Source organism: Plutella xylostella, chromosome 3, assembly GCF_932276165.1.
Source record: "Plutella xylostella chromosome 3, ilPluXylo3.1, whole genome shotgun sequence".
Lineage (NCBI taxonomy): Eukaryota > Metazoa > Arthropoda > Insecta > Lepidoptera > Plutellidae > Plutella > Plutella xylostella.
In genome coordinates this window covers 1,367,226-1,393,725 of record NC_063983.1, presented here as the reverse complement: position 1 = coordinate 1,393,725, position 26,500 = coordinate 1,367,226, and the positions used below count along the sequence as shown (strand labels likewise).

Here is a 26,500-nt window from a genome sequence, read left to right as displayed (position 1 = left end):
GACACCCTTTGAATTCACTTTGATATATGATCCGTGGTGCGCAGAACGTTACAGCCGTGTCTTAAGGTTTCGAAACTGCATTAAACTGTTGGGATGTTATGCGGGATTGTAAAGTAAGAGATACTTACATTAATGTTTTATAATATTTTGTGTTTCTTATTATAATATCTGAAAGATGTCGTATCTTTTATTATTAGGATTTAGTTGAATAAAGGTTCTAAAGCTAACGCATTTTTCAAATATTATTCTCGATAAATTATATATATTGTGTTATATCAGAGTGGTATTCATAAACTGTTTGTAAAGTAAAACTTAAAAACAATTACTTATCTCTTTCTTTATAAGTATGCATGTTCTTGAAAATAAACTATATTAAGGTAAAACTCAACGTGGTGGCTAAGTTTTAAAATTATTTTACTTAAGACTTGTTATTTATTTCCAAGTAACAAGAACTTAAAACTATAAAACTGAGTTGTTGCCCCTCAAGCTTAACTGTTCATCTTTAGGAGTTTAAAAACGTATTTTCTTAAAAGTTTTCAGCAGTTCTACAGTAAGTTATTTGAAAATTGTTTTCTCCTCGACAAGTACCTACATCTTCATAATTTCTTTGTTTTCACGAAACTTTACAAATTAGAACAAGAGATGTTGGTAGGTGTGACTTCTTTAAGTTACATAAAAGAAAAACACAAAAATCTATTGTAGGTACAAATGAGTTGTGTAAGTAAAAAAACTAAAAAATAAAAAAAAAACTAAAGTGAGAGTCAGTAAAGCTGCGTAATATACCCACCTAACTATGGTATGGTATGGATGTAATGCATAAATTTTGGTCACCTTTACATTACATTAGATTAACCTAGTAAACCTTTCAGTCGCTTTAAAAACTTAAATACCAAAATAATCAGACATAAAGCAATTTTCATCGATCAATAATAATTGTAACATAGATGGTAGGTGGTTCATTCAAATCAGGTCCCACCAGTTTTTATAAAGACATCTCCACTTGCAGCGAAAATATTAACACTCTATGTTTATTGGCAATAACCTTGATGATCAGGAAGACATAATACAGTTTTTATTATAATAAGGCTTTGCAAAATGCCAGCAAAACTAGTAGCCACAACCAGTCTTAATGATGACAGACAGTTTCATACCGATGGCTAGTAGATATAGTTTTTATCTTAATAAAATCTCGATATTATATCTCGAGCTATCTTGACATCACGATCTAACGAGTGATAGATACATAAATGCCCTCATTTAAAAGAGATGTGATAAATGGGACGATGAATTTCTAATCTATAAGATCGGAAAATTCTATGACATTGGTGACTGGCTAAAAGTGTCAATTTTATTTTTGCGTAACGTATGTAGGTACCAAAATTATATGTATATGTAGACATAGACACAAACCTAAAACAATGTACAGGTAGTTTTATTTCACAAATAATGTTTGTGCAAGCCTTCTTGTGAACCAGGAGGTTATTTATAGTACTAACTAAATCGCGTGTAAAAAAAACGCAATGGTTATAAATGTCTGTTGACGTGTCAAATGATATCTTCAGATATATCTTATCGTGTGGCTGTTACAGCTGCCACTGGTCTCTAGATTGTAGCCAGGTGCAGGTGCGCAGTACAAACCACCATCTGCCAGTTTTTTTGCCAAACCACTGCCGCGTACGCCAATTATGCAAATCAAAACTTTACTACCAGTATCTGTACACTCTTGAAAGGCAGTGTACAACTGTACATTGGTGTGTTTGTCTTGCATTCTGAATATTGAAAAAATAAGTTATCTTCAAAAGCATTAAAAAAAATATAATCAAGTTAACTCCATTTTAGAACCTAACACCAAGAACCTAGTAGGTATCTAGAATGTAGAAATTACTTAAGTTTCCGTCAGAAACAGCCTTGTTTGGCATTTTTTCAAAGTAACTATTAAAGTTGGTATTCTCATACTCTGTCCATTTTATTAATAGTTTTTTGACGTTTGCTTATGTCTGGTAAGTAAAGTTGGTTTTCGTTTGCAGTCATAAAATATGTATAGGATTTCAAATGTCAAAAAACTATTAATAAGATTGACAGAGCATAGTTAGTGCAATAGCATTCTGAATGTTCGTTTTCGTAAGATAGAGTGACCTTCTGTATCAGATGGAAAATCATGTTTCGATGGCAGATGCGAAGTTAATAAGATCACTTTCTCGTTTTCTTTTAGTTTAAAAATTCAGGGACTTTTTTCTTGTTTCGGAATTTTACGGTGCCAGGCAAATTGCAGTTTGCGGATTCAAAATTATAATGTAACATCTGTCTTGATAAAGCTGTTCAAAGTCCATGGCATTTTTTAGTATAATTAAAATTAGAACAGAAAATTATGGTATCACAAATTAAAATGGGTATACTTATATTTATTCTTACTTAAGAATAGAGTGCGATAGAGATGCACTGCAACACGCGACTGACAATAGGTACTTTTCATAATGAAATTCTAGTTTAGGGAGAAAACGTTTTACTCTAACTAAATATCAACCAATCTTTTAGATTTTGGTGTCAATCGCTTCAGCATCATATATTCTAGGTTTATAGGTTTCGCTTTAAAAAATAAATACATTGTTATTGTTCAACCAACGGCTTGATTCAACACACAAAAATTACGTTATTTGAGGTGCCTATAACTTTGAACCTATAAAAAATTTCGAAAAAAGAAAAAGCTATAAACCTAGTTATTCCTTGTGTCAATAACATACTAAAAAATCATGAAAATTGGATAATATTTAGAGTTAGTAAAACGTTTTCTCTTTTTGTATGGACGAGCAAGTGCTATACTCTCCTCTTAAGAACTTTGAGTTTACCTATGTTTCTTTCAGGACACATCTAAATAAAAAATATTTTAAAAAAAATCCTAGTCTCAGACAGAATAGTAAATAATTATAGTTGTTTGCTCTGGTAAAATAAATACCAAAGATTTTAATTAATTAAAAACAAACATCGAACGCTAACCAATGAACGCAATGTTCGTAATTGTGAATATGTACAATCACCCATTAGCTTTATTTGTTACTAATTACAGTTATTCGAATAAAGTCACGTTGTTCTTGAGAAATCGGTAGGTAGAAAGGAATGCCTATCATTTCATAGAACCTATTACAAACCTCCAAGGTTCCTAGTAAAACAAACTTAGTGTTTAACCACCGACAAAAAAGAGGGTGATATAAGTTTGAAGTGAATGTGTATTTGTGTGTCAAACAATAAAGGTTTTTAACATAGGTTAGGCTATACTGCTTGAAAACAACCCATTCTCAACCATAACTTTGAGTTGCCCATCTAGTATACAGTGTACTGCAATTCACGAAAGATGACCAACAATTGCAATACAATATTTTCAATAGGTCGCGAACATAGCGCACTCTCAGTATAAAAGGGGCTTATCTCTAAATTTCACGATTCTGAGTTACAGTCATAGAAAGACCAAAAAAGGTATGCTCTATCCGGTGAACACGAAAACAGAGGCATTTTTATGATAGAATGAGAAATCCGATACTTCCGTCTCTATTATACGGGGACCTACCGCACCCCCCGCTTCGTGTAAGAGAGACGTAACTACTAATGTGCCAACGGTGATATGGACAGGACGTCGCAGGTTTAGTTTTATGCAGGCTTGAAACCAATTGTGCCTCTTTAGATCTGTATTTCTATTGTATTGTAATTCACCCTTTACAAGAAAATAGGCTCATATCGTTAAATATCCTTCAATCATTAAATTATTTTAGTGTTAAATAGACCTTTTGAGATTTATAGCAACATTATTTAATTTTTTTCAGAATTAAAAAGGCCTAAGTATAAAATAGTATTTTTAAAAGTATTGAGTTCAGAACAATAAAGGCTTAAGTAATACTAGTTTAAAAAAAAACATAAAATAATATTGATAGTACAAGAGCCTTACGTCTATTATATTAACATAATAAAGACATCCCAGGCTTCATGAATAAAATATAACATAGTCCAATTTTCACCCATATTAGTTAAATCAATACTGTCAAAGTTGAAAATGTAAATTTCCGGATCTTTTTTGCGATTTGCCAACAATTTAGTTTTTTGAATTACGCCTCTATTATCCTGAGAGTGCGATAGGGTGAAATGGAATCGTTTATTTTTTTGACGTAGAATATTACAATTACTTGTCAAAAGTCATAATATTACTCTACCACCATTTCACAAAAGCATAAGTTTATATCGGCATTTCAATTACTACCTTGTGTAGCATAATAATAATGGTTATCAATGTAGGTAGGTTTAGTTATGATCTAAAATAACTTGTCGTTATTCCCAGCATGAGCCCAATATAACTGGTTCTAAGGTAAACTATTTCAGTTATGATACGATTACAAAATACGAACACTTTTATTTATGTTCACAAATAAAATATTTTATATTTGTAGCCTTGTCCTCGTTTGTAAGAAATTAGACCAATATATTATTAGGTTAGTTAAATGCCTCGTAAAAGTTATTTTATTACATCCAGTTAAAATTAAAATAACAATTATTCGATTCGATTTCATGAATTAAAATATCTCGTAAGAGAGGAAGACCAAGAAAGACGTGACTTGATTGTGTGAAAGAAAATATGAGTGAGTGTGGAGTGAATGAGGATATGACAGAGGATAGGGTAAAATGGCGTGACATGACGCACAAAGCCGACTCTAAATAAGGAAAAGGCTAGGAAGAAGAAGAAGACGCAGGTATATTAATTTAAGTATATCCTAAGTTATCTAACACATACCTACCGAGCCACCGTAGCACGATCACTTTAATTACATTAATTAATTACCTGAAACAAAGAACAAATAATTATTAATACATATTTTTTACTTCTAAGTTTCACTGATACTGGCTGCCACTGGCTGATAATCAGAGATGTAATTTAACGTAAAATAATGTTTTTTTGTCAATAAAGTATTATAATTAAAGTCTCTGAGTACGGCAGTGAGTATGGAATGCAGTGCTGTGATTAGCTGAATTGTCTTTGAGTATAGGAAGAGTACCATTAGACTAAATTTTCAACTTAAAATTTTACATCTATACCATCAATGGGAAGTGTTTCCCCTTAACGATACCAACCTGAGAATAATAAATAATGAAAAGAACGCGTTGGCAGGTGAATGTTGGCCACCCTGCGGCGCACTTGAACACGATGGAACAGTGCTGCCACCTATGTAGTTGTAAACAACCTTGTTTTGTTATTTATAGGGCTGTCAATAACTTTGTGTTATGGATGTAATATAAATAGTTCTTCTCATTTGTAACGTTGGTATTTCTTTGTCGGTTCGGTATGGTTGGTTGTAAACTTTATGGTATATGCATAATTATCAAAATATTATAAATTAGGTAAGTACTTTATTCTGTTTTCTGATACCTTGAAAAAGCACATAGGTACTAGTCATGACCACGTTTCTGAGATACGTGTATGTATCTTGTTAGGATGTTCCTGATAATTTAGTACCCAAATACTTATTTCTATGAATCAGGAAGAAAAGGACTTATATTTGTGGCAACCCTACCAATTGCTAATACAGGGTGTTTATAATAAATTGTCACCTCCGCGGGGCTTCAAACTCTGTGCTTAGCAGTCTGTTCCTGACATTATCTTCACAGTCGCCCCAGGGCTACAGTTTGTTGTTCTATTAATAGTATAACAGCCCTTTAGCTGGCGGCAAAGTTTAAACCACTAATAGTTTGAAGTGTGAAAAGAATGAATGTTTTGTTTTAAAAGTGTGGTCTGTGTTTTTTTTACTTAATTACTAAGGAGGCTGGTGCCGCCACATGGCTGTACCACAGAGTATTGGAAGGATCGTATATTTATAAACCTCCATGTCTGGCTTATTAAATGGTTTTGAATTATTGACAGCAACTTTTTTAAAAACAGGCTATTAGTAGTTGTTAACGTAACAATATTAATGGTGCACCAATATGAAATACTTAAACACAAAATATTCTATGCATAAGTAACAGATAATCTACTTAAAATCATGACACAACACACCTCCTTTGCCGCGTAAAATCTACCAGAGATAAGAAAAGAAAAAAGCAAAATGCATTCGCATTATTCTGCATTCAGCCAGGTAGCAGATGTACCGGGCAGATGGCCAGTTGCAACCTTGGTTTGAAAAAGGAACAGTTTTTTTTGTAGAAAGCTGTCTTCTTGTGGGTGTAATGCACACTCATTGTTTGGTTCCACAGTGACATTTCAATTTTGTTTTTTGCAAGTTGGTTGTTCGGACGTGCGGTGATTTAAAATTGGAATGTCTTCTATATTAGCTGCTACTGAAGCTTTTATACGCATAAAAAATGTTGAAAATATTTCAAGAAAAGGTTTGATTGCAGGCTAGGGCATATACCTAAGTATTTGATGAACACATAAGATTTTTATTGCCTTTGAAAAATGGCATAGAACCCGTTTTACATACTTTTGATAAAAAAATCCTCTGTACAATAAAAAGCAATAAACGCCAGTATTTCAAACGAGCTCGGCCTTTGCTTCTAAGGGCCACTTGCACAAACATATTAAATCTAGATTTAGTGTCAAATCTCGATTTAAGAAACGTCAATCCATATAAATGTATGGCTTAAATCGAGATTTAACATTAAATCTAGATTTAATATGTTTGTGCAAGTGGCCCTAAGTACCTACTACTCTTCTACTTGGCGCCAAAACTTTCTGTCTGCCGTAATATAAAGTTTTTCAAGCAATTACCGTCCTAATGGCCATTACTTAAGGTCTGATTTATCTCGAATAGCATGTCGTTGGTATGACACTGGTAAAAGAACCATGTGTCATATGAGACTTGGGTTTGTTCAAGATAATACATTAAGATTAGACCTAAAAATAAACTAGAAAGTGGCTGGAAAGTGTGTGATATTAACCGTCAATCAATAACAAAAAACTGGCTATACTTGTTTGTAAAACAAAACATTACATAATTCTTTTCACACTTCAACCTATTATTATTTTTAATGTTGCCTCCAATTAATTACTACTTACTAATCTGTAAATAACAGTAGTAAAAAACACAAGCACCTATTACAACTAAATAATTAATTGCTAACGATAAAATAATTGACGTAATAAAAGCGAAGTCTTCATTGCATACAGCCTCTGCCATTTACAAAACAATTAAGTGAAAGTTTCTTAATATCGTGCACCTTTTTACGTCACTTGAAGATTAATTACTAAGAAAAGAGTTACATTTTGAACATAAAATGTCTTAGGTATAATCCTAACTAATATTATAAATGTGAAAGTAACTGTGTCTGTCTGTCTGTCTGTCTGTTACTCTTTCACGCCAAAACTACTGAACGGATTTGAATGAAATTTGGTATACATACGGTCTAGACCCTGGGAAAGAACATAGGCTACTTTTTATCCCGGAATTCCCACGGGAAAACATTTTAAGGCGAGGCGAAGCGCGCGGGAACAGCTAGTAACAAATAAGTACTAGGTGTTGAACAAATAAAAAACGGGATTTTAAAAATTTAGGTTGTCGGATTTGGAACCGTTCACCATATACCTAAACTCTAAACGTGTTCTTTTTAAAGTTGTGCCCTATATTATAAATAAGGGTGCGAAATTATTCTGTCAAGAATTAAAAAAAATAAGGGCCAAACACATTGGTGCATCGGGGACGACGCCGTTAAGTTGTGCTGTAGGGTTTCCTCTGACCATAAAATGAGTAGGTACTGTTGGAAAAGTTATTTCTGTAGGTTTCTTGATTCTTGGTAATCCTAATTAGAAATGTCGTACAATGCTACCCAGATAATTATTTACTTAGTACAGTGTAATTGTGATGAGAAGAGATTGTTGAGATTGAGTATGGACGACTTGTACCTATACCATCTTTTATATTCTAACTGTCTGTATAATATTTGTCTATGCTTACATGGTGTGTAAATAAACAATTTTTGAATTTTGAGATAAAGTCCAGCAGTGGATGCGATTATTGACTGATCATCATTAATTGGAGTGATCTGATAGAACATTTAGGCCCTGTTTCACAATGTCTGGATAATGGCTACCTGTGGATTTAAATACATGCTGTCACTCTGTAATTATGTTTTAGACAGTGACAGGATGTCTTTTATCCTACAGGTAGCCATTACCCAGACATTGTGAAACAGGCACTAAATGTAGTGCAATACAGATTATCGTATCATAATCACTAGATCTGAGTCGCGAACACAAGTTTCGAACCTCCGTTAACGTTGCGTATCGTCAACTGTCACTGTCAAAATGTAAGGCAAAGTTTGTTCCAAAAGTGACATTTGTTTTCTCCATATGTTAGGTGGAATTTCACCAAACGCTAAACGTATTTAGTAGTCATACGTCTGTCAGTACAAAATGTATTTAAAATTTGATTTAATTACGTTTAGCGTTTGGCAAAAGTGACCCTTCGTGTAGATTCGAAAATAGTATCGAATCCTATGCTCGCTGCACTGATGATACACGGAAAAAATATAAAATAATGTAAACTCAGCTTAAACAGTTAATGTATGTTCTATAATGAATAATAATACATGATTGGTACGCGTGGCAGGCACCCGAATATTTCCACCATTTTAATTGGACAGCTGTTTAAAAGAGAACCAAATTCAGCCTCAAATAAAAATTAAAAAAATGTTTTCATTGGTAAGCAAGTATTTCTGATGTGTTTAAAATAAGGCAATCGTTCAAAACACAAGTATTAATTAACGAAATATGAGGTAGGTCAGACAAATACAACCATTAACTAGAAAATTTTAACCACCTGTAAATTTATAAAGTTTAATAAAAAAAACACTTTACTAACTTCACAGTATCCTGAAACATTGTTTGTGTGAATTAAGTTAATTCATAATTGTATGCTCCGAACAGATAATGCCCGAAAATGAGTGCATCAATAATTCATCCTATTAATTCATAATTTAATCATGTTCGGTCATCATAATTCAGTCACAATTAAAAGTACAAAATTAATGTATAATTATTAATTACCTTACCTACCGAGATAAAATATAAAAAAAAAAACATTTCAACTGACAGTTTTTTTAAACCTAGATTAGGTACGTCGGCGTCGTCGTACTCAGGTATCCTACGAGAAGTCTAGACGCTTTACAGACGAATTTAGTTAAGCCCTCCTTTGAGTGGCTTTTTGCACTAATGTTAGGCTCTGAATATTTCATGGCGGTGTCGCGAGGGATTCCTGAAGAAAATGCATTTGAACCTAGGTTATCTAGGTAACTGAATTGAAAAGGTAATTTTCTACCGACTTTGGCGAATCAAAAAGGAGGGTTATGTGTTTGGCCGATAAGTAATGAATGTCGGGTTAAAATAATATGACATGTGACGTGACGAGTGCATTCGAAACAGACTATGTACTTACTTGCTTATACCAACGTTATCTACTTATCATAAATTATTATCTTTGTTTTGAATGAGATCATCTTCTCTCGAAGTACCTAGCTTGTATGTAGAATGTTTGCTTATCACGACACTTTCATCGCATACCCAATATGTCAAAGATAGAGAACATAGATTTAGATATTATTTATGCCTTAAAGTACGTGAGACCAACATTGGGTCGATTCTGAAGCAAAATTAAACTGGAAGCCACTAATATCTATTCCAACTGTAGCAGAGCTGTAAAAGCTTGAAATATTCGTTGGAGTTCAAAAATCGAACACCAAACTGAATAAAAGTAAATAAAAGTCAGTGGAGTAACAAATTGCACAACACTATGGTGCACGAACTAAGTTTTTCAACGTGCCAACTAGCCGGCGACGGAAATCACTTTTATAAAAACTGCGCTTTCACAAAGAACGCTGGAGTGGCACTAAAAAACACCTAAAGCGTACGTTCAGAAGTTGTTAATTTTGGGGATCTTATTGCTTTGACATAAAGTTGGTAGTAAAAACATTCGACGGAATGCTTAGCTGTTGGGTAAAATAAAATTGTTTGGTGACGATGATGTTAATGGTAAAGAAAATTGCAAGTTATCAAACATACTGCATACTGAGTACTGACTGCTTTTGGTAAGTTAAGCTTTTGAAGGGATGAATTTCAACTTGTAGTAATAAAACACTTCAATTAGGGTTGAAAAAATATATTGTAAAGAATAAACACTTTCCTTGTCAGATTTTACAATATTTCCAAGGAACTTAGTCTGTAACGAAAACATCACTTTTATATTTATTGTACCTACCAACAAGTTCGACAAAGCTACGCTTTCTTTTTGTTTTTTTAAACACGCTTCCAACGAGAAAAGGTTTAAATTTTATTTTTTAGAGTTCCTTAAAGACATCTGTGAAACGGGGGCGAGATACTCAGACGGATCTAATTTACGATGCACTTTAGGAAGGAATTCTGATTATTTTTCGTCTACAGTTTATGTTGTCTCGATATAGGCCGTTTTAATATTTCAGCCAGTACAAGAATACCTAAAAAAAAACCTGAATAGTTCTGATCACTATAAAATCACAGTTTACGAAAAAATTCAAATAGTTTTTTTCTCAATATATCTCATTTGAAAATGAACGCACTGGCTGGTTTAAAAATTAACAGCGACACACTTCTTTTAGTCTATGGCCACGCTTGACAATGACTTTTTACTTTTTAATTTCTCCATCCGCCGGCCTGGGACCAGCAGTTGTAAGCCGACACTCCGAATTCTTGCAGATCGAGTTTCAAAAATCGAACATCCGGAGATCGAAACTTCGATAGACAGGAAGAGGTACAGAGACCTTATTACTTTCATGATAAAGACTTCATTCATCAATTAACCATTCATTTACAATCTCACAACTACAACTAACACATTGGTAGTAAGTAAGCATGGACTTAGGAAGTTTCTAGTAAGATTTCTTAAATCTTTTACTTATTTATTTATAGTTAGTGTTAAGCATGCACTTAGGAAGTACTACTGGTATCAGATATCTTTCATTTTATTTTCTGAAGCTAAAATGAACGTAAAATGGTATCTGCATTTAGAATAAAAACACGAACATAGACCATCTTAATTTAACGGAACATAAATCTCTTCGGCGCTGGTTTTAATTACAAATTAACATTTAAATGATTTAGACTAAAGTAGTTGGTAGGTTAACTTCATTTGTTTGTGGTACATTGAGATGCTTTCTTTAAATCTTAGTGTACAAATTACTAGTTAAAGTTTTACCCTTAACATAACAGTAAGGGCTGATTTTTCAATAGTCAGATGAAAGTTATCTGAGGAATAATTCTGATGCTGTCGCGTCTGAATGTTTGTGTTAGACTGTGACAGCAACAATTTTATTCGTCTAAATCTATCTACAATTGAAAAATCAGCCCTAAGATAAATAAAATAGGTCACCTAATTATTAAATGCATGATATTAACCCAAATTTTAAATCAACCATACAAAGAAGAATATACGGTCGGGTGATTAAAAATAAACAAGAAGACATATCGTGCGTGCGTGAGTCCACCTGTCGACAAAACAGCAATTTATTATACTACCGGCTAGTGATGGGACACTATCGATATGTACAGTGTACATGCGATAACTGAATATTGATTTAAGATAAGGGTTGTGAACCCATTTTAAAATTATACCGTTTAAAATTATAGGAAGCGATTGATGTTAAATTAAAAAAACATTATCATTTCTTAGTTGTTAATTTGTATTAATGTTGTTCTTTCTATTTAGTTGTTAATGATTCTTTTTAGACTTTACAAATTTTGTTATGGAAATTTATTTGGCATAAATTTTCGCTCGATTTATAAATCTTTATCTTTTGTGTGGTAGAACGACCCAGCACTAGAACAAAAGACATTTAAAGTAGAAATAATTATAATATCTGCGAGGAAAAAAAGGTTGAACCGCATGATAACGGCTGTTGTCGTGCAATGTACAATGTCGTGGAAATAACTCGCCACCGCTGTAGTGGTCATTGTTGTGAGACGATTATTAGTACTATCCAATTGAACCTACTTTATATAACTGAAGTGGTATGAGCTCAATAAAATTAGTCCCACAATTTTTTTTTATGCATGGATTTTTTCCGGCGTCTTGTACTGTTTTTTATTGTTTGGTGCAAATAAAGGTTTGCAGTGGTTAGTTTATAACACGGGGGTAATTTTCATGACCAATGCAGGCAGTAATTTTGCATTTCTCTATTTCACAGTTCATTTACGCACGTGATAATTATTACTGTACGTATAATGTAATCACGCGACTGCTTGAACAGTTAAATAGACAGTTACCTAAATATTTCTTACATATTTTTTGCACAGGCAGTTTTAGGCTGAACTGATTTTTTAGCAAGACACTGTACAGAAACCCACGTCGGGTTTATAAAATTATATATAGCATAGCAAAAATGTAATTTAATTTAGACATATCCCCGGTTGTTCTCTAACGACCTAACCTAAATGGCCTATCTTGGGGTCTGCAGTATGAAAATTAAAATAATATCTGTGCTTTGCTACCTTGGCTACGATAATTTAAGTTTTTGTTTGCAAAAATACCTTTTTTTCAACTCATACAACGGTTGTTATTGTTTTGTTTGAAGTGCATTTGGCATTTGTTTCTTAAGCTAAAACAGAATATATCTACTAGGAAAACATAGCAAATGCAATGTAAATATAAACATGAAAGGTTATGTATTTTTAGTTCCAGACGTTCCAGTATACTAAAAATCTACACTAGGTACCTACTATAATCATAATCTATCTGTTTTTTGAGTGGCTTTTCTCTGCACCCAAGCAAGTGATAGTAAGCATAAGCAGTAACCTACTTCGCTATCTGTTAAAGAGTATCGAATCTTCGTATCGAGGTCAGCTAGAAGCAAACCAATGGGTTAGAAGGCACAATCTACCGTGTGGTCGAGAAATGCAGATTGAATACTCAATGCGTGTACGATTAGTGTTGGTGCAGCATATTGCTTTTAGCTATGCATTAATTTATAAGAGGATGGTTCATAAAAATAAATGGGCAAATTTTTGTAGCAAATTCCTTTCCAATTAGTACGGTGGCCTGCGCCTAAAAGTATGCAGGCGGAGTTTTTAAAATAGCGATCTCAAGCTCACATGCTCCTCAAGCACATCCACATAAACACCACTGCTACACACATCACACACAACACGTCCCCGGATTTATAACAGATATAGCTGGTCCCTTCATCATCAGGGATCGCTATTTTAAAAACTCCGCCTGTATACTTTTAGGCGCAGGCCACCGTACTTAAGCGTCGATCTATCAGTATCGTACGTATCGGACATAAAGGATTGTCATAAATGTATGGAGAAACGGCGTCGGCAATGCCGATGAAGTGGACGCACTTGTGTGAGTTTCTATACAAAGAATACTGAATGCGATGCAAAGGTGCATGCTTACCTTAAGAGAGCAAAAATACAAGCATCACGTTAAAAAAACAGGTGACTGAATTTACAGAAGGAGTTACCAAATTACAAACTTATCAGATATTTAGTAACCATCAACTTTAATAATATTTACGTAACCCGCGACAGTAAACAACGTTTTAAAGTTCAAAGAGCTTAGCCCGTCCATCCATCACGGTTAGCACAAAATGGCGGCGGATGTTATTTAATAACTGCTTAAAATAATATTTGCAACGATACATCAACATCATGGCTGAGATTTATGGCTTATTTGAATCTGGGGGGTCACTCGACATCGACAAACTAACGAACGAAAATAGATACTCAATTAGCACGCTTAATACAACAAGATATAGTCGTGGTTAGCGCTGCAGATTTGCTTTGCCGAAGTTTTGACGCTGCGCTAACTACGGCTCTATTTCGTTGTATTAAGGGTGCCAATTCGTGTCGTGTTCGTCGGTGCGTGACAATTCTTGGTCGTTTGTTCGAGTTGCAGCCACTACCTGTAGGAAGTCGCGGTTAATTCTGCAATTTTATGTTCAGCTAGGTATAGTATAGGTGTTATAATAATCTTTGATGTGACTGTGACTAACGAGGTTTCCTAGATACGTTTTTTTATTGACATTTTCTATGCCCTATCTATATAATATATTTAAATGGCTTCATACATCTCAAATATTTCGACGAAATCACGACACTGGCGTTAAAATAACCTAATACGTTTAAGTTTTTTTAACGAAACAACGTTGAATCGACTATTTATTTCATAACTTTTTTTACTCCATATTGCGCTCTGTTGAAGCCGCTATTTGATCCGTGTGAATTTAGATTTATACAGAGACGTCTGTGCGTGAAAATATTCGATCGCCTATCTGTATGAGCTGTGTCGTACAGACAGACAGACAGATAGACGGCGAATAAACACACGCATTCATCAGCGGCCACTGCACTGCACTTGTACTTTATAGTGATGGGACAGCGAGGTTGGTAGAGGCAATATGTATATTTTTAAAATTATTATAATATTATATATTAACATTCAATGTAACAAGTAATTTTTGAATAAATCTACGGAATAAATAAGTACATTGTCAAATAAAAACACCTATTCATAATGTTTGAATCAAGGTAATATAGTAAGCTAAATGTGACTCAAGGGGTAATTCTTAGTATCTTTTGTATTGCGACTTTTCTAAATTCTAGTAAAAAATATTTTCTTCTCCATATTAATGTTTTTAAACAAGTATTTTTCTGAATACTATCTATCAGACCTTTGTATTTTTGTATGTTTTTATTTGTGTAAAAGTAACTTACCGTTTCCGCGTATGGACATACGGGGATTAGGATTAGAAAGTGAAATGGCTAACTGTAATCTCTATCTGGCCATCACTAGTGCTAGCTGCACTTGTGTGTGCATATGGGTTTAGTTTTCAAGTGGAAATGTATGGACTAGTTAGTGTTTGTTTGTATTTCAAATGGAAGATGGTATTTTGAGCAGCACTGATTCAGTTAATCTTATTACAACGCTTTGTTGGTTCAACTTTTGTATTCGAAAACAAAAGTAAAGTCTATGGAAGGCGGAGTTTACTTAGTAGGTTTGGGTTTGTTTCAACTGTGATACCTAATACCTACCTTCTAGATAATTAAAATTCTAACACCAGATAGCATCTTTACCATATTTTTTTGTTTTTATTGACGTAACTTCCAACATCTATAAAATATTGCAACTTTTATCTCAGTTTAAGGGTTAAAAAAATATTAGCCTCGGCCAGGGATCCAACCCGGTTATTGCATTAACCGCTGGTTGCAAAATCGACGCAACTATGTTTATTTATAAACCCTAAAGCTGTTAGAAAATGTCCGTGATTAAAACCACATTACTGACGGAAAATGCGTTATTTTTATGTTTACGTCGAAATTCTTCGGTCAAACCTATTGCGTAAATGTGTCAGTCGGTGTAACAGTATCATTGTCGTGTCGAAATGGATTTCTTTCGACACAATAGAGTAAAAATAAATTGAAAGTTCCATCGGAATTAATTCTACATCTCCAGAATACGCAAGGTTAGCTGGAAGAGAATACTGTTAGCATTAAGTTCGCCTATGTACATATTTATTATTGTGCAATAAAGAATTTAATAATAATAATTAATTACAAGCTACGACAGAAATGAGATATCTTATCGCAGGGTCTCTAATTAAAACTAGTAGTTATTAGTATTTACTATATACACTTTAACAATAACAACAACGTTACAGATATACAATAACTTGTTCTAATAATAACGACAACGTTACAGATATACAATAACTTTTTCTAATTTAACAGAAAAATATCCATTAGTCTTGTCTTTGTTTCCCCCGCCATCTTTACTATAATGCAGCTAGTAATATAATGACCTTGAATGTAAACATAATAGTAGGTATGGGGCCGTCCATTAATCACGTGAGGTCGTTTTCCTCATTTTTTGACCCCCCCTCCCCCCTGGTGATATTGGGTGAGGTTTGGGAACACCCCCCCCTCCCCCCCACTGGATCACGTGTATTTTTTTGGAAGTCTATGTAAAGGCTATTTTTGACCAGAAAAAATATAACGAAAATTGTGTTTTGAATTGAAAAACAGTAATGTGTATTTGCAATAAAATTTATACTACAAATCGTTCAAATTTTTTGCCGTTCAAAATTTTGGGTCAGAAATACCTAGCGCTTTTTGATAAAAAATTAATACACGTGATGTCTAACGAGACCCCCCCCCCCTTCCCCCTCGTGATGTTTCGTGAGGTTTTCCGTACCCCCTCCCCCCCCCCCTTTGAGCCTCACGTGATTAATGGACGGCCCCTATAATTTATGAAATAAATTATGATTATGATTAGGTATAGGGCTCACGACTCGACGTCATATTTATGATAATTATTATCGCTGTATGACATAACATGGCATGGATTTGCATTTTACCTTACTTTACAACACTAATAAATAGAATTGGTCTTCAAAGTATTAGCCTTACAGCCAGGACCTAGATTTGTTTAGTATTTGTCTCTCCTCACCTTGGCTGACTTTCAACAGAGCGAGGCAGAGGTGACATCATTTCTGTATTCATTGCAATAGGGGTTTGGATTGCTGCGGCTAAAATAAGGAAAGTCATGAATTGCTAATGTCTTGAATATATTTCTGTGTTTTCATCATAAAATATCAATGTAGCCTTTGTAAGATTCGGTTTGCCTTACCATGTTTTCTCAGTGGGATCATAGAGAAAATAAACTACGATAGTGGGATACCGGAATATAGGTACAGTTCTACTCATTCAATTCTATAATTTAAAATACAAATTTCGCGAATTTTCGAAGTTGCAAAAAAAAAGATTTAAATGACTTTCTAAGCCGCCTTTTTTCGGCTTACTATTTTGAAAGATAAAGAATAATATTTTATTGCCGAAACAAGCAAACAATAAAAAAAAAACTATACACATTTTAACACCCTATGTTAGGTAGGTATAATATAGGTTTTTTTAAATATGTAGCTTTTTACTTGTTACAAACAAAACTATTTGCTCTTAGAGAAAAAAATAAGTACATAATACTTATTATACCTACTTATATACGAGTACGAACAGAAATATAGATTACAAAGTCGAGTTAGTTACGGTAGTGTTAAACGGTTGTCATTACATAACTTAACTGTCATAAACGATACAAATCCCCATGAGATATATCTTAAGACAAATCTTGCGACTGAACTAAGCTGTTATGATAAGCTCCAAGTAATGCTAAGAGCTAATTAACTGTGTTGCAACATGATCTGTCATGAATGGAGATCATGATACCTATACATTACATTATACATTGTATTACAAATTACTGAATTAATAATTGAAGTTCATAGTTATTATATCTGTGTAGGTACCGAATTTAATAACTACTTATACAGCATTCTATTTACGTTTATCTTCAATCTATTTAAATTTAAATTTTGAGCTAGCCTAACCAATTTCAAAGCCTCAAAAATACCAATAAGAAATATAGGTAAGTAGTCATAATAGTATATCTTTTGAAGGGCTTAACTGAGGGTAAATCTCTTTAATATTGCGAAAGATACAGGTACTTACATAATATAGAATAAAGTGTACATTTTCAGTCTCTAAAATGATGTTTCAGGAACGTAAATACAACGTTGATTTTTCGAGTAGCAACAGTCAACGAGTTTCACCTTCTCGTCACGAGAGGGCTCTTCACTCGTTTATATTCAACATTCAACGCAAAACGGTTGGGCTTATTCAAAATATATATATATTTAAAAAACCCAACCTAATAGATTCATAGCGCTTTTCAATTTAAACATTGATAACAAATATGGGTTTTAGAAATTTTACGTGTACCGCAAAATCCTAACTGTGTCTGTCTGTCTGTCTGTTACTCTTTCACGCCAAAACAACTGAACGGATTTCAATGAAATTTGGTATACATTTACATATGGTCTAGACCCTGAGAAAGAACATAGGCTACTTTTTATCCCCGAATTGCCACGGGAAAACTTTTTAAGGCGAAGCGTAACTCGCAGGAATAGTACTAAACTAAACTAAAGACTGTTCCATAGACAGGTCGGTAAGTAGGAACTATATTCTATTCAGAGTAACTCAGTATATCGTGAGAGTGAATATCCGTGCCCCGCGGGACAACCTACATACAACTCCTATGTATAACAAGTACTCGTTATACATACACACACAATACACAACTATACACCAAGTTTAGTCTATCAACTGTATCTTACCTATAAACATTCGGCGCAGCCTGGGCTTGTAGGCAGTCAGTAATTGAAAACTAAGCAGTCTTGCTGATCCTCTCACCATGGTGGCAAACGCTAGTCTACCTGTAGGTTTAGTACAGGTTTGATAGATTGTCGAATACTATAAAAGTTTCAGTTTTCTCGCATAGAAAGTGCCGCCTCTACCGGAAACTATCATGAAACTTTTGACAGATAATGTATGCAGGTGACAGAAAAATTACAAAAAAAATCGTTTACGTAAATTGCAAAACCCGTACTAGAGGCCCTGTAGTGTTTGTCACCGATAAGTTAATAATTAAGTCTGATATTTTAAACCCGAATGCAAAATAGGAGTGATACAAGTTCGTCTTGCTCCTATGTGAGTAACATTTTAGGTTATTTTTGGTTGTGAAATTGCAGATTCGTTTATCAGTTTTAAAGCCAAGTTTCATGCATTTTTTATGTGTTTGTGTATGTACACACACAAACACACACACACATGCCCCCCCTTTCTTCCTAAAAGCGTCACGCTCACTTTACTGGAGGAAAACTTTTCGTGAGATACGGGGTTTCAGCCTTTCAGCACTTTCTTTCAACTTAATGTAACTGTGAAAGTAATATTATATGGACGTAGTTCAAGAAAATGTTTAGCGAAGCGATATACACCTAGTTTGTTTCAATTTCTGAGTTTGTCAGAAGATTGTGTATGTATCTGATCGTAATTAAAAGTGTGTGCAAAATATAGATGCATATTGTATTTTGACAAAAAGTGTTGTATCCTTCGAAAGATGTTGTACTAAACGCAATAAATTCAAATTCAAATGGTTTAATCGACGTAAAATTTTACAATTATTTGTCGATAGTCATCTACCACCATTTCACAAATGCCCCGTCATTGAGAAGGAAAGAAATGGCGAAAGAAACTCCTCGAGCATCTTTTCATCTTTTCCCTTATAATCTATTACAATTTTTACTTATATCTAGTACCTACAATTTTACTTAAGTACCTGTATCCATTTCATTTTTTCAATATCCTTAGCTGAGGTGGACAACACCACGCGTTTTTGTCGTTTAAATAATCATTTATACTATAGTAAGCTTTACTACATACTGTAGCTTTAACATAATTCTTAAATTTTTGCTCAGTAAGGTTTATTGCTTCATTTGATAATTTATTATAAAAACGTATAAACTTAACACCACAGACATGTAAAACCACCACTCAAAGATAAACTACATCAGAATGATCCCATTAGGACTCTAAGCTAGTTCCTTTGATGGGCAATAAATGTTGCGTGAACATCTGGTTAAACGCGGTGGGTTCAAAGCGGCGGGCCCATTGAAGTTTCCGGACGTAAAAACGTATAATACTTCTTAGGAAACATGATACCCTGGTAGCTCGCTGACTTCCTTGTTTTAGGACGCGGATTCGAATCGGTGTCGGAAAATGGTCTTGATATTTTTAACATAAATTAAAGTGTAGTTCCCGAATGGCAGCTTAATCCATCTGTAGGGTTACCACCACCGAACATTATCAATTAACAATCCATAAGCAGCGTCGCTCGCTAGTCAAATCTGACGTAACTTGTATGGATCTGACTGGTGTATGACAGGCAAGCGACGCTGCTTAAGGATTCTTAATTGCTAAATGTGTCGGTGGTGGTACGGTAGCTGACCAATATGTTTAGGAACTTTTATTCAAGGACCTTACAAATCCCAAATATGTACCTGCCTTTGGGAAGTCCACTTTTAACAATCCACCCTAAATATGAGGGCTTACTAAGCAACGCTTTAACTCTGTAACGAAGAGCGTGCGAGTGACGTCTGAAATAGGCCTGAACGTGAACCTCCCTAGTTTAATGTTTCAAAGAAATAATATCGCTTATGTGTAGTTTACCGTGACTTGACGAATTGTTTGGTGTAACTAGGGTAGGTAAGGTATAAAATAACAAAGCTATATTTTTTAACCTGAGTGGAATCACAACGCTAGCTAGAATATAAATTAATTAATTTATTTTAAGAAAACTTACAGCCGAATATGTGATAATATAAAATATAAGATGCCATATTAAGTATATATGGAAACACAGCTAGATATTCTAGGCTAATACTTATTACTTTCGGGGTCACAGTAAAATGTGGAAATAAATCGTATATAAAATCCAATTTTGTAAATTTAGTCTTACCAGAACGGCTTCAATACTGTTTTATAGTGCAAATGCAAAAAGCTAACCTTTTAAGACACTTGCAAATATGAGAAAATGTAATTTTTCCAAACCGTTCACTTTACTATGCCACTTTATGACCTCTAACTTAGGTGTCTCTTTCTAAACCTATGAGCTAGAGCAGGACGGTTGTTCGTGGAATTTTTACGACCTTTTGTTTATTGCAGGAGCCGAATTCTTGGTACAATATCTTTACCTTTGTGCCTGCGAATAAACTATGAGAAAAAATATTTTTTGTGAATTTTGTAACTGTGTTTGTATAATGTCAATGATGTGGGAGTTTAAGTAGCCTTTGCTATATGACGAAACAATAGAATTTGATTGTCATTTGCAGTATCTATTTACACAGTTGTTTTTTATTTATTATTTAGATGATATTTTTGAGCTCTTTTGATTAACAAGCAAGCAAAACAAGCACCCCGTATCGTGTATATTAGGAACGCATTTACACATACAACTGTAACTCCACCTTCAATCGAAAACAAAAGACAAACCACCCTACACCTTATCAACCGCTCCTTGTACAAATAGGGGTTAAATTATGTTATCATTACTACTAGTAAACCACAAACTGTCCCCTACAACCACTACTTATTAAACCATAACCGTCTTTAGCTCCACGGCACACGGGCGAAGGGCCTCGAGTCTCCAAGGTACGTAAGTGTTGTTTAGTGAACGGAGATGGTATCTGAGAGAGCGAATGATTTGATCCCGGAGTTATCTGTCCCGGGGGACGGGGGACTGTCGTCCCGGAGTGGTCCCGGAGTGGTACCGGATAAAACGGAGCGAAGTAGGGAATCGATTGGCCTTTAATTTTCCCATTTGGCTCGTTTAAGCATCGAAATAAATGAGCTTAACGGCCACTTCCACAAAGATAATAAATCTAATTTAGTGTCAAATCTCGATTTAAGAAATGTCAATCCATATAAATTTATGGCTTAAATCGAGATTTATTTATTTATTTAACTCTTTATTGTACAAATATTACAAATAAAAGTACAAAGTTTAACACTAAATCTAGATTTAATATGTTTGTGCAAGTCGCCCTTAGTGTCTTAATACAGTGGGTCAATATGGAAATTAAATATGATGCAATGTATGGTATGTTGCTTTAAATTAAAATTATTTTTATGTCACTGAATTGCTAAAAAGAAGTCGAATAACTTTAAAACACATAATACCATACAATGCATATACATAATTATAGTAATACATAGTTAATATTTACCTGCAACTGGTGATAGCTTTCGCATGACACACCATCTTGACTTCCACTGAAACAAAAAAAAGACAGTGTTTAAAATAATGTAACTATAAGAAAATCAAGGCAAAAGATGGAAAAAGCATAAATAAAGCAATTCACCAATGAAATAATACTACAAATGATATGTAAGGTAATTTTTTGACATGTAAATATAATAAGGTATGTATTTAGGTAAGTAGGTCACACTATACTCCAAAACAGGCCTTGATACTTATGACGGGATTCGAACCCGCATGTCTTCTCAGACACGCGTTACCGGGTAACCTAATGTATAATTAGGGCATTATCACATCGTCACGTGTGCCTCCCGCGTCGTATTGCAAAGAGAAAGAGTATACGATACGAAGCTGTACGAAAAACGCTTTGTCCTCAGACTAATTAAACGGCTATGACGGAAATTCTGCATGTGTCTGTCATGTGCTGTCTTTAGAATAGGTAGGTACAGAGCCCGTATCACAGGCTAACGTGGCAATACGCTAGCGTTGTACGATAATACACAAACATATAGAAAAAGGAGCCGAAGGTCTCGGGTTCGATTCCCGGCTGGGGCAGATATTTGTTTAAACACAGATATTTGTTCTCGGGTCTTCGATGTGCCCGTAAAATGGCAATAGGCCTGCCCCCTATTACATTGGGACCAACATAACACTCTGACGAAAAGTGGGTGCAGCAATGCACCTCTGCCTACCCCGCAAGGGAGTACATTAGTACAAGGCGTGAGTGTGTGTTCATGTTCATAGAAAAAGAACAGCGCCAACGTAGTCACTTTTGGAACTAACAAATTTGCCTTACATTTTGACAGTGACAGTTGACGATATGCAACGTTAACGGAGGTTCGAAAATCTTGTAATCGCTGCACACTTCGATCCACACAACTTGAATGTTCTTGGGGTTCGAATTTGCGATTACACTTTTATGTATTGTCAATAAAGAAACTCCTATTCATTCTTTCAAATATTGTCAGTTGGTTAGTTTGACAAAGCACAAGTTGTTTGGTCTGAACCACGTCTGAACTGTACCTACATAGTTCTCTCTGATATTCAGGGAAATGTTATAAATTTGTTGAGTCTAAGAAAACATGTTTAATAATAATAATAATTTGTTAGTGTTACCCAGCAAAATGCGTTGAAAATAGTAAGTAGTATAACGTAAGTATCTCTCAACTATGTATCTAAGTACGGTAAAGTAAAACAAAACTTAGTTTTAAGTCTGAGCTTACAGTTCCAGCCCAGTTGCTTTTGTAAAAGTTCCAGTTTCAGTAACTTCGTTGAAGACTTCAGGTGTGTCTGAGGTACACATAGTACATAAGTATATACATATTTTGAAACACTACCTAACTGGTACACTAGCAAATACACATGTATTCTTTATTTATTTTCATCTCTATTGTAATAAACTTGCAAACAGTGATAAAAGCAAAAAATGTAATCGCTTTTAGTGATAAGACCGCCTTTTGTACCCTAATTAAGTTACATTTTGTTAATTTTATTATTCTGTTTTGGTGTACAAATAAAGAGTATTCTATCTATCTATCTATCTAATTGCAGGCTAACATCCCAAACGAATACAATAAACGAATACAAATATTTATTGTTGTTAGCTAAAACCAACTCTCAACTGAATCCATTTGAATAGTGTCTCCAGACTCACAGACACCAATTGGGAACCCTTATTAAAAGAGCCAATAAGTATACAATTTCATCTCAGTCCGTCGATAAGGCTCACAGAAAAACACCTTTTGATCCCGAACAGTCACGAACCTAGTAATCGAATCTCCCCGATAAGAGTATTCGAGACCTCCAAAAAAACCTTACAAATGAAATCGGCCGAACTGAGGAATGTAACGTGCAAAATGAAAAGCTTCGTCCTCTTTAATTAAAATCCGGGCACTGTCATTGGCTGCATTTTTCTATTGAATACTGTAGTGCTGGGATGGTGATTTTAGTGATTTATCGATGAATGCGTGTGTGTGTACTGAAATAGACACTGACTGTGCAGTTTTTTGTTACACGCAACGGCAATGCTGAATTGAATTTTTTACTGTTCAGTTGTTTAACTGTAGTTTTACACAGCGTTTTATTACTTTTTTGTACATTAAATATTTTGAATATATAATTTTTAATATTGATAAAATGATAAATTAGTTATATAATCACAAATTCGTGTGTCGATAGAATAATTGTCCTCAAAGAATATTTATATGTCATATTTAATATAGTGCACCACACACTGTGCCCTTATACCTTGGCGACTTTGTTAGTTTGTCATCGACACACTAAGAAGATTATATTAATCGAATTTACGACAACTTGACAAGCCAACACTATCACTATTTGAGTTCGGATATGAATTCTCGTTTTTTTTCCCGATGGCAGTAAGTTGTGAAATGTGAGCCGCTTGTGTGAATAGCGATTGGTTTTATTAAGTTTGTCCGTGATAGTTGGTCGTTTGCCAAACGTTTCAGTGATTTAAAACGGAACGGGTTAAAAGAATATTAATTGCTGAGTGGGGAAAAGGCTGTGAGCTGTACAACAATAAAAAAATACCGATTATAAACATAGGATAACGGTTTGCCTTGATGCTGTATGTTTAGGTCTATTCGAATACCTGGATCTAGCAATAGACAGTGATTATGAAAGACAGGAAGACCTACCTTGTCTTGACAGAATGTTTCGTCCAATAAACTGAGTAGTTTGGCCCATATAATATGTAAACAGTTTGTGGGCGAAACGTTTGTGGACCGAAAAATTGTTATGGCTCAAAGTTCATGGGATATTTTACTGGATTTGTGTGTAAACTGTTTTATCCACATGATACTTTGACACATACGTGTGATTAACCGGTGACCAGCCCACATTCTACACCGGAACATTGATTCATCAATATTTGCATAGATAGCTACATACACAGTATACACATAGCTGATTAAAGTCCAAACATGGCCTGTGATTCATTTATCAAACATGCACTCTTTGACAAATAGTGCAATATGTGTAGGTTTTTGTTTTAATCATTTTTGCTTATCTAATCGTAATTTTCTCTAATATGTAAGCTTCACATCGATACAACGAATGTGTATTTGTATTTCTTTCTCGTTGTCGTATGGAAAGGGCTTAAAATACAAGCTAACTACTACAGTCAAAACAGACCCAAAGTTATCGATCCTATAAAAGTAAGATAGTATACTCGTATGTTACCTTGTGAAATTGCTTCGTAATTCCGAACATGCAGAGTTCTAATTACATATTACTGTAGCCTATCAGTGACATACACTAAGGTGGAATTTCACCAAACGCTAAACATATTTAGTAGCCTGTCAAACGTCTATCAGTTAGTACAAAATATGATTTAAATAAAATTTTAAATACGTTTAGCGTTTGGTAAAAGTGACCATCGCGTCTAGGACGAAAGAATAAGCCATTCAGAATAGCTAGTAGAAGAGGCTTCTTTCGTACACTCCATAACCTATAATGCACAGCAGGCGTATATACCAGATAACAATTCTATTCTATTCTATTCTATTCTCTGTGGGGGTGTAAGTACCTGCACCTGGCTCTCTCGAGTGGAACCTTTGTGCATATCCCCAAGGTCTAAACTGCCTTCCTAAGCTTGGACCATTACCCACCACGCTGGTCCACTGCAGGTTGGTGGGTTCACATATCTAGATGTGCTAAATCTAGATATTATTATTCAGGTTTCCTCACGATGTTTTCCTTCACCGTAAGAGCGATGGTATACATTGTACTTAAGTTAAAAAAACTCATTGGTACATGTCAGCGCCGGGATTCGAACCCGCATCTCTTACGTGAGAAGCGGGCGCTTACCCGACTGAGCTACCACCGCACAAGATAACAATATATATCTGTATCAATTTATTGCACAGCAAATAGTTTTTACCGTTACCAACTTCATGGTGAATAAAACCGTTATACAAGAAAGTACTAGGTAGCATGTTATTGATAATACCTCCTTATCAAATAGTTCTACTTAGTCCACCTCTTATCTCAGCTTCTAGGATACGAAGCGGTTGATTAAATTATCGGAATGATGCGATAAGGAAATGATATCGGCTACTTCATACAATTATTGATAACATGGTACCTAGTAAGTGGTTAGTGAAAACTACGAGTTAGATTTAAAAAAAAATTGAAGGTAATTTTATTAAATATGCAATTAAAAGGCAATCAGTGGGGATATAGATGAATCACAGCATAAAATGACATTAGAAACGAGACTATAATAATATGGGATATATTCTCAATTATAAATCTTTCATTCTACCTATACTAGCTTTAAATACAATATTATAACTAGATATACACTCGTGTGTCTTGTCAAAAAACGCCTTATCATTTCAGTGTTCATCAAAAAGGTAACAACTCAGCATATGCTGCGGACAAAGTTTGCAGTAAGGTCATCTCTAAGTGGCCATTACCATCTATTAACTAGCTAAGATGTTGACACGCATAGCTTCTATGCGTGTCTCCACACTCCACAGGGTCACGGTCGCAACACCTTGGCACTAGCATTATCTAACCAATGATATCCTACTAATATTGTAAACGCGAAACTTTGTGAGTATGTTTGTACTTGACTATGGCAGACAGCGGGGTCATTAAGCTACTCTTTTCCGTTTAAGACTAGGTAATGCGGTGCTAAGCCTAGTCAGAGGCCTTCGGGCAGCTTGAAAACATCTTAAAGTCGGGGTGCCCTCTTACCCGACAACTCTCTCAGCGCAAGCTTGCTTGTGTTGGGGTCCACCAACCCGCACTTGGCCAGCGTGGTGGACTAGGCCTAAACCCTTACTTCATTGGAAGGAGACCCGTGCCCAAGCAGTGGGGACGTG

General features: G+C 34.6%; 1 protein-coding gene across 1 annotated transcript in view; it reads right to left on the bottom strand.

Annotated features, from left to right (window-relative positions):
* The window catches only part of LOC105383801, a 155,162-nt gene that overhangs the window by 102,654 nt on the left and 26,008 nt on the right, over nucleotides 1-26,500 (bottom strand). The window contains exon 3 of the mRNA XM_038117089.2: nucleotides 21,619-21,664. Within this exon, the coding sequence (XP_037973017.2) occupies nucleotides 21,619-21,664 (46 nt within the window). The remainder of the gene's footprint in view (nucleotides 1-21,618; nucleotides 21,665-26,500) is intronic.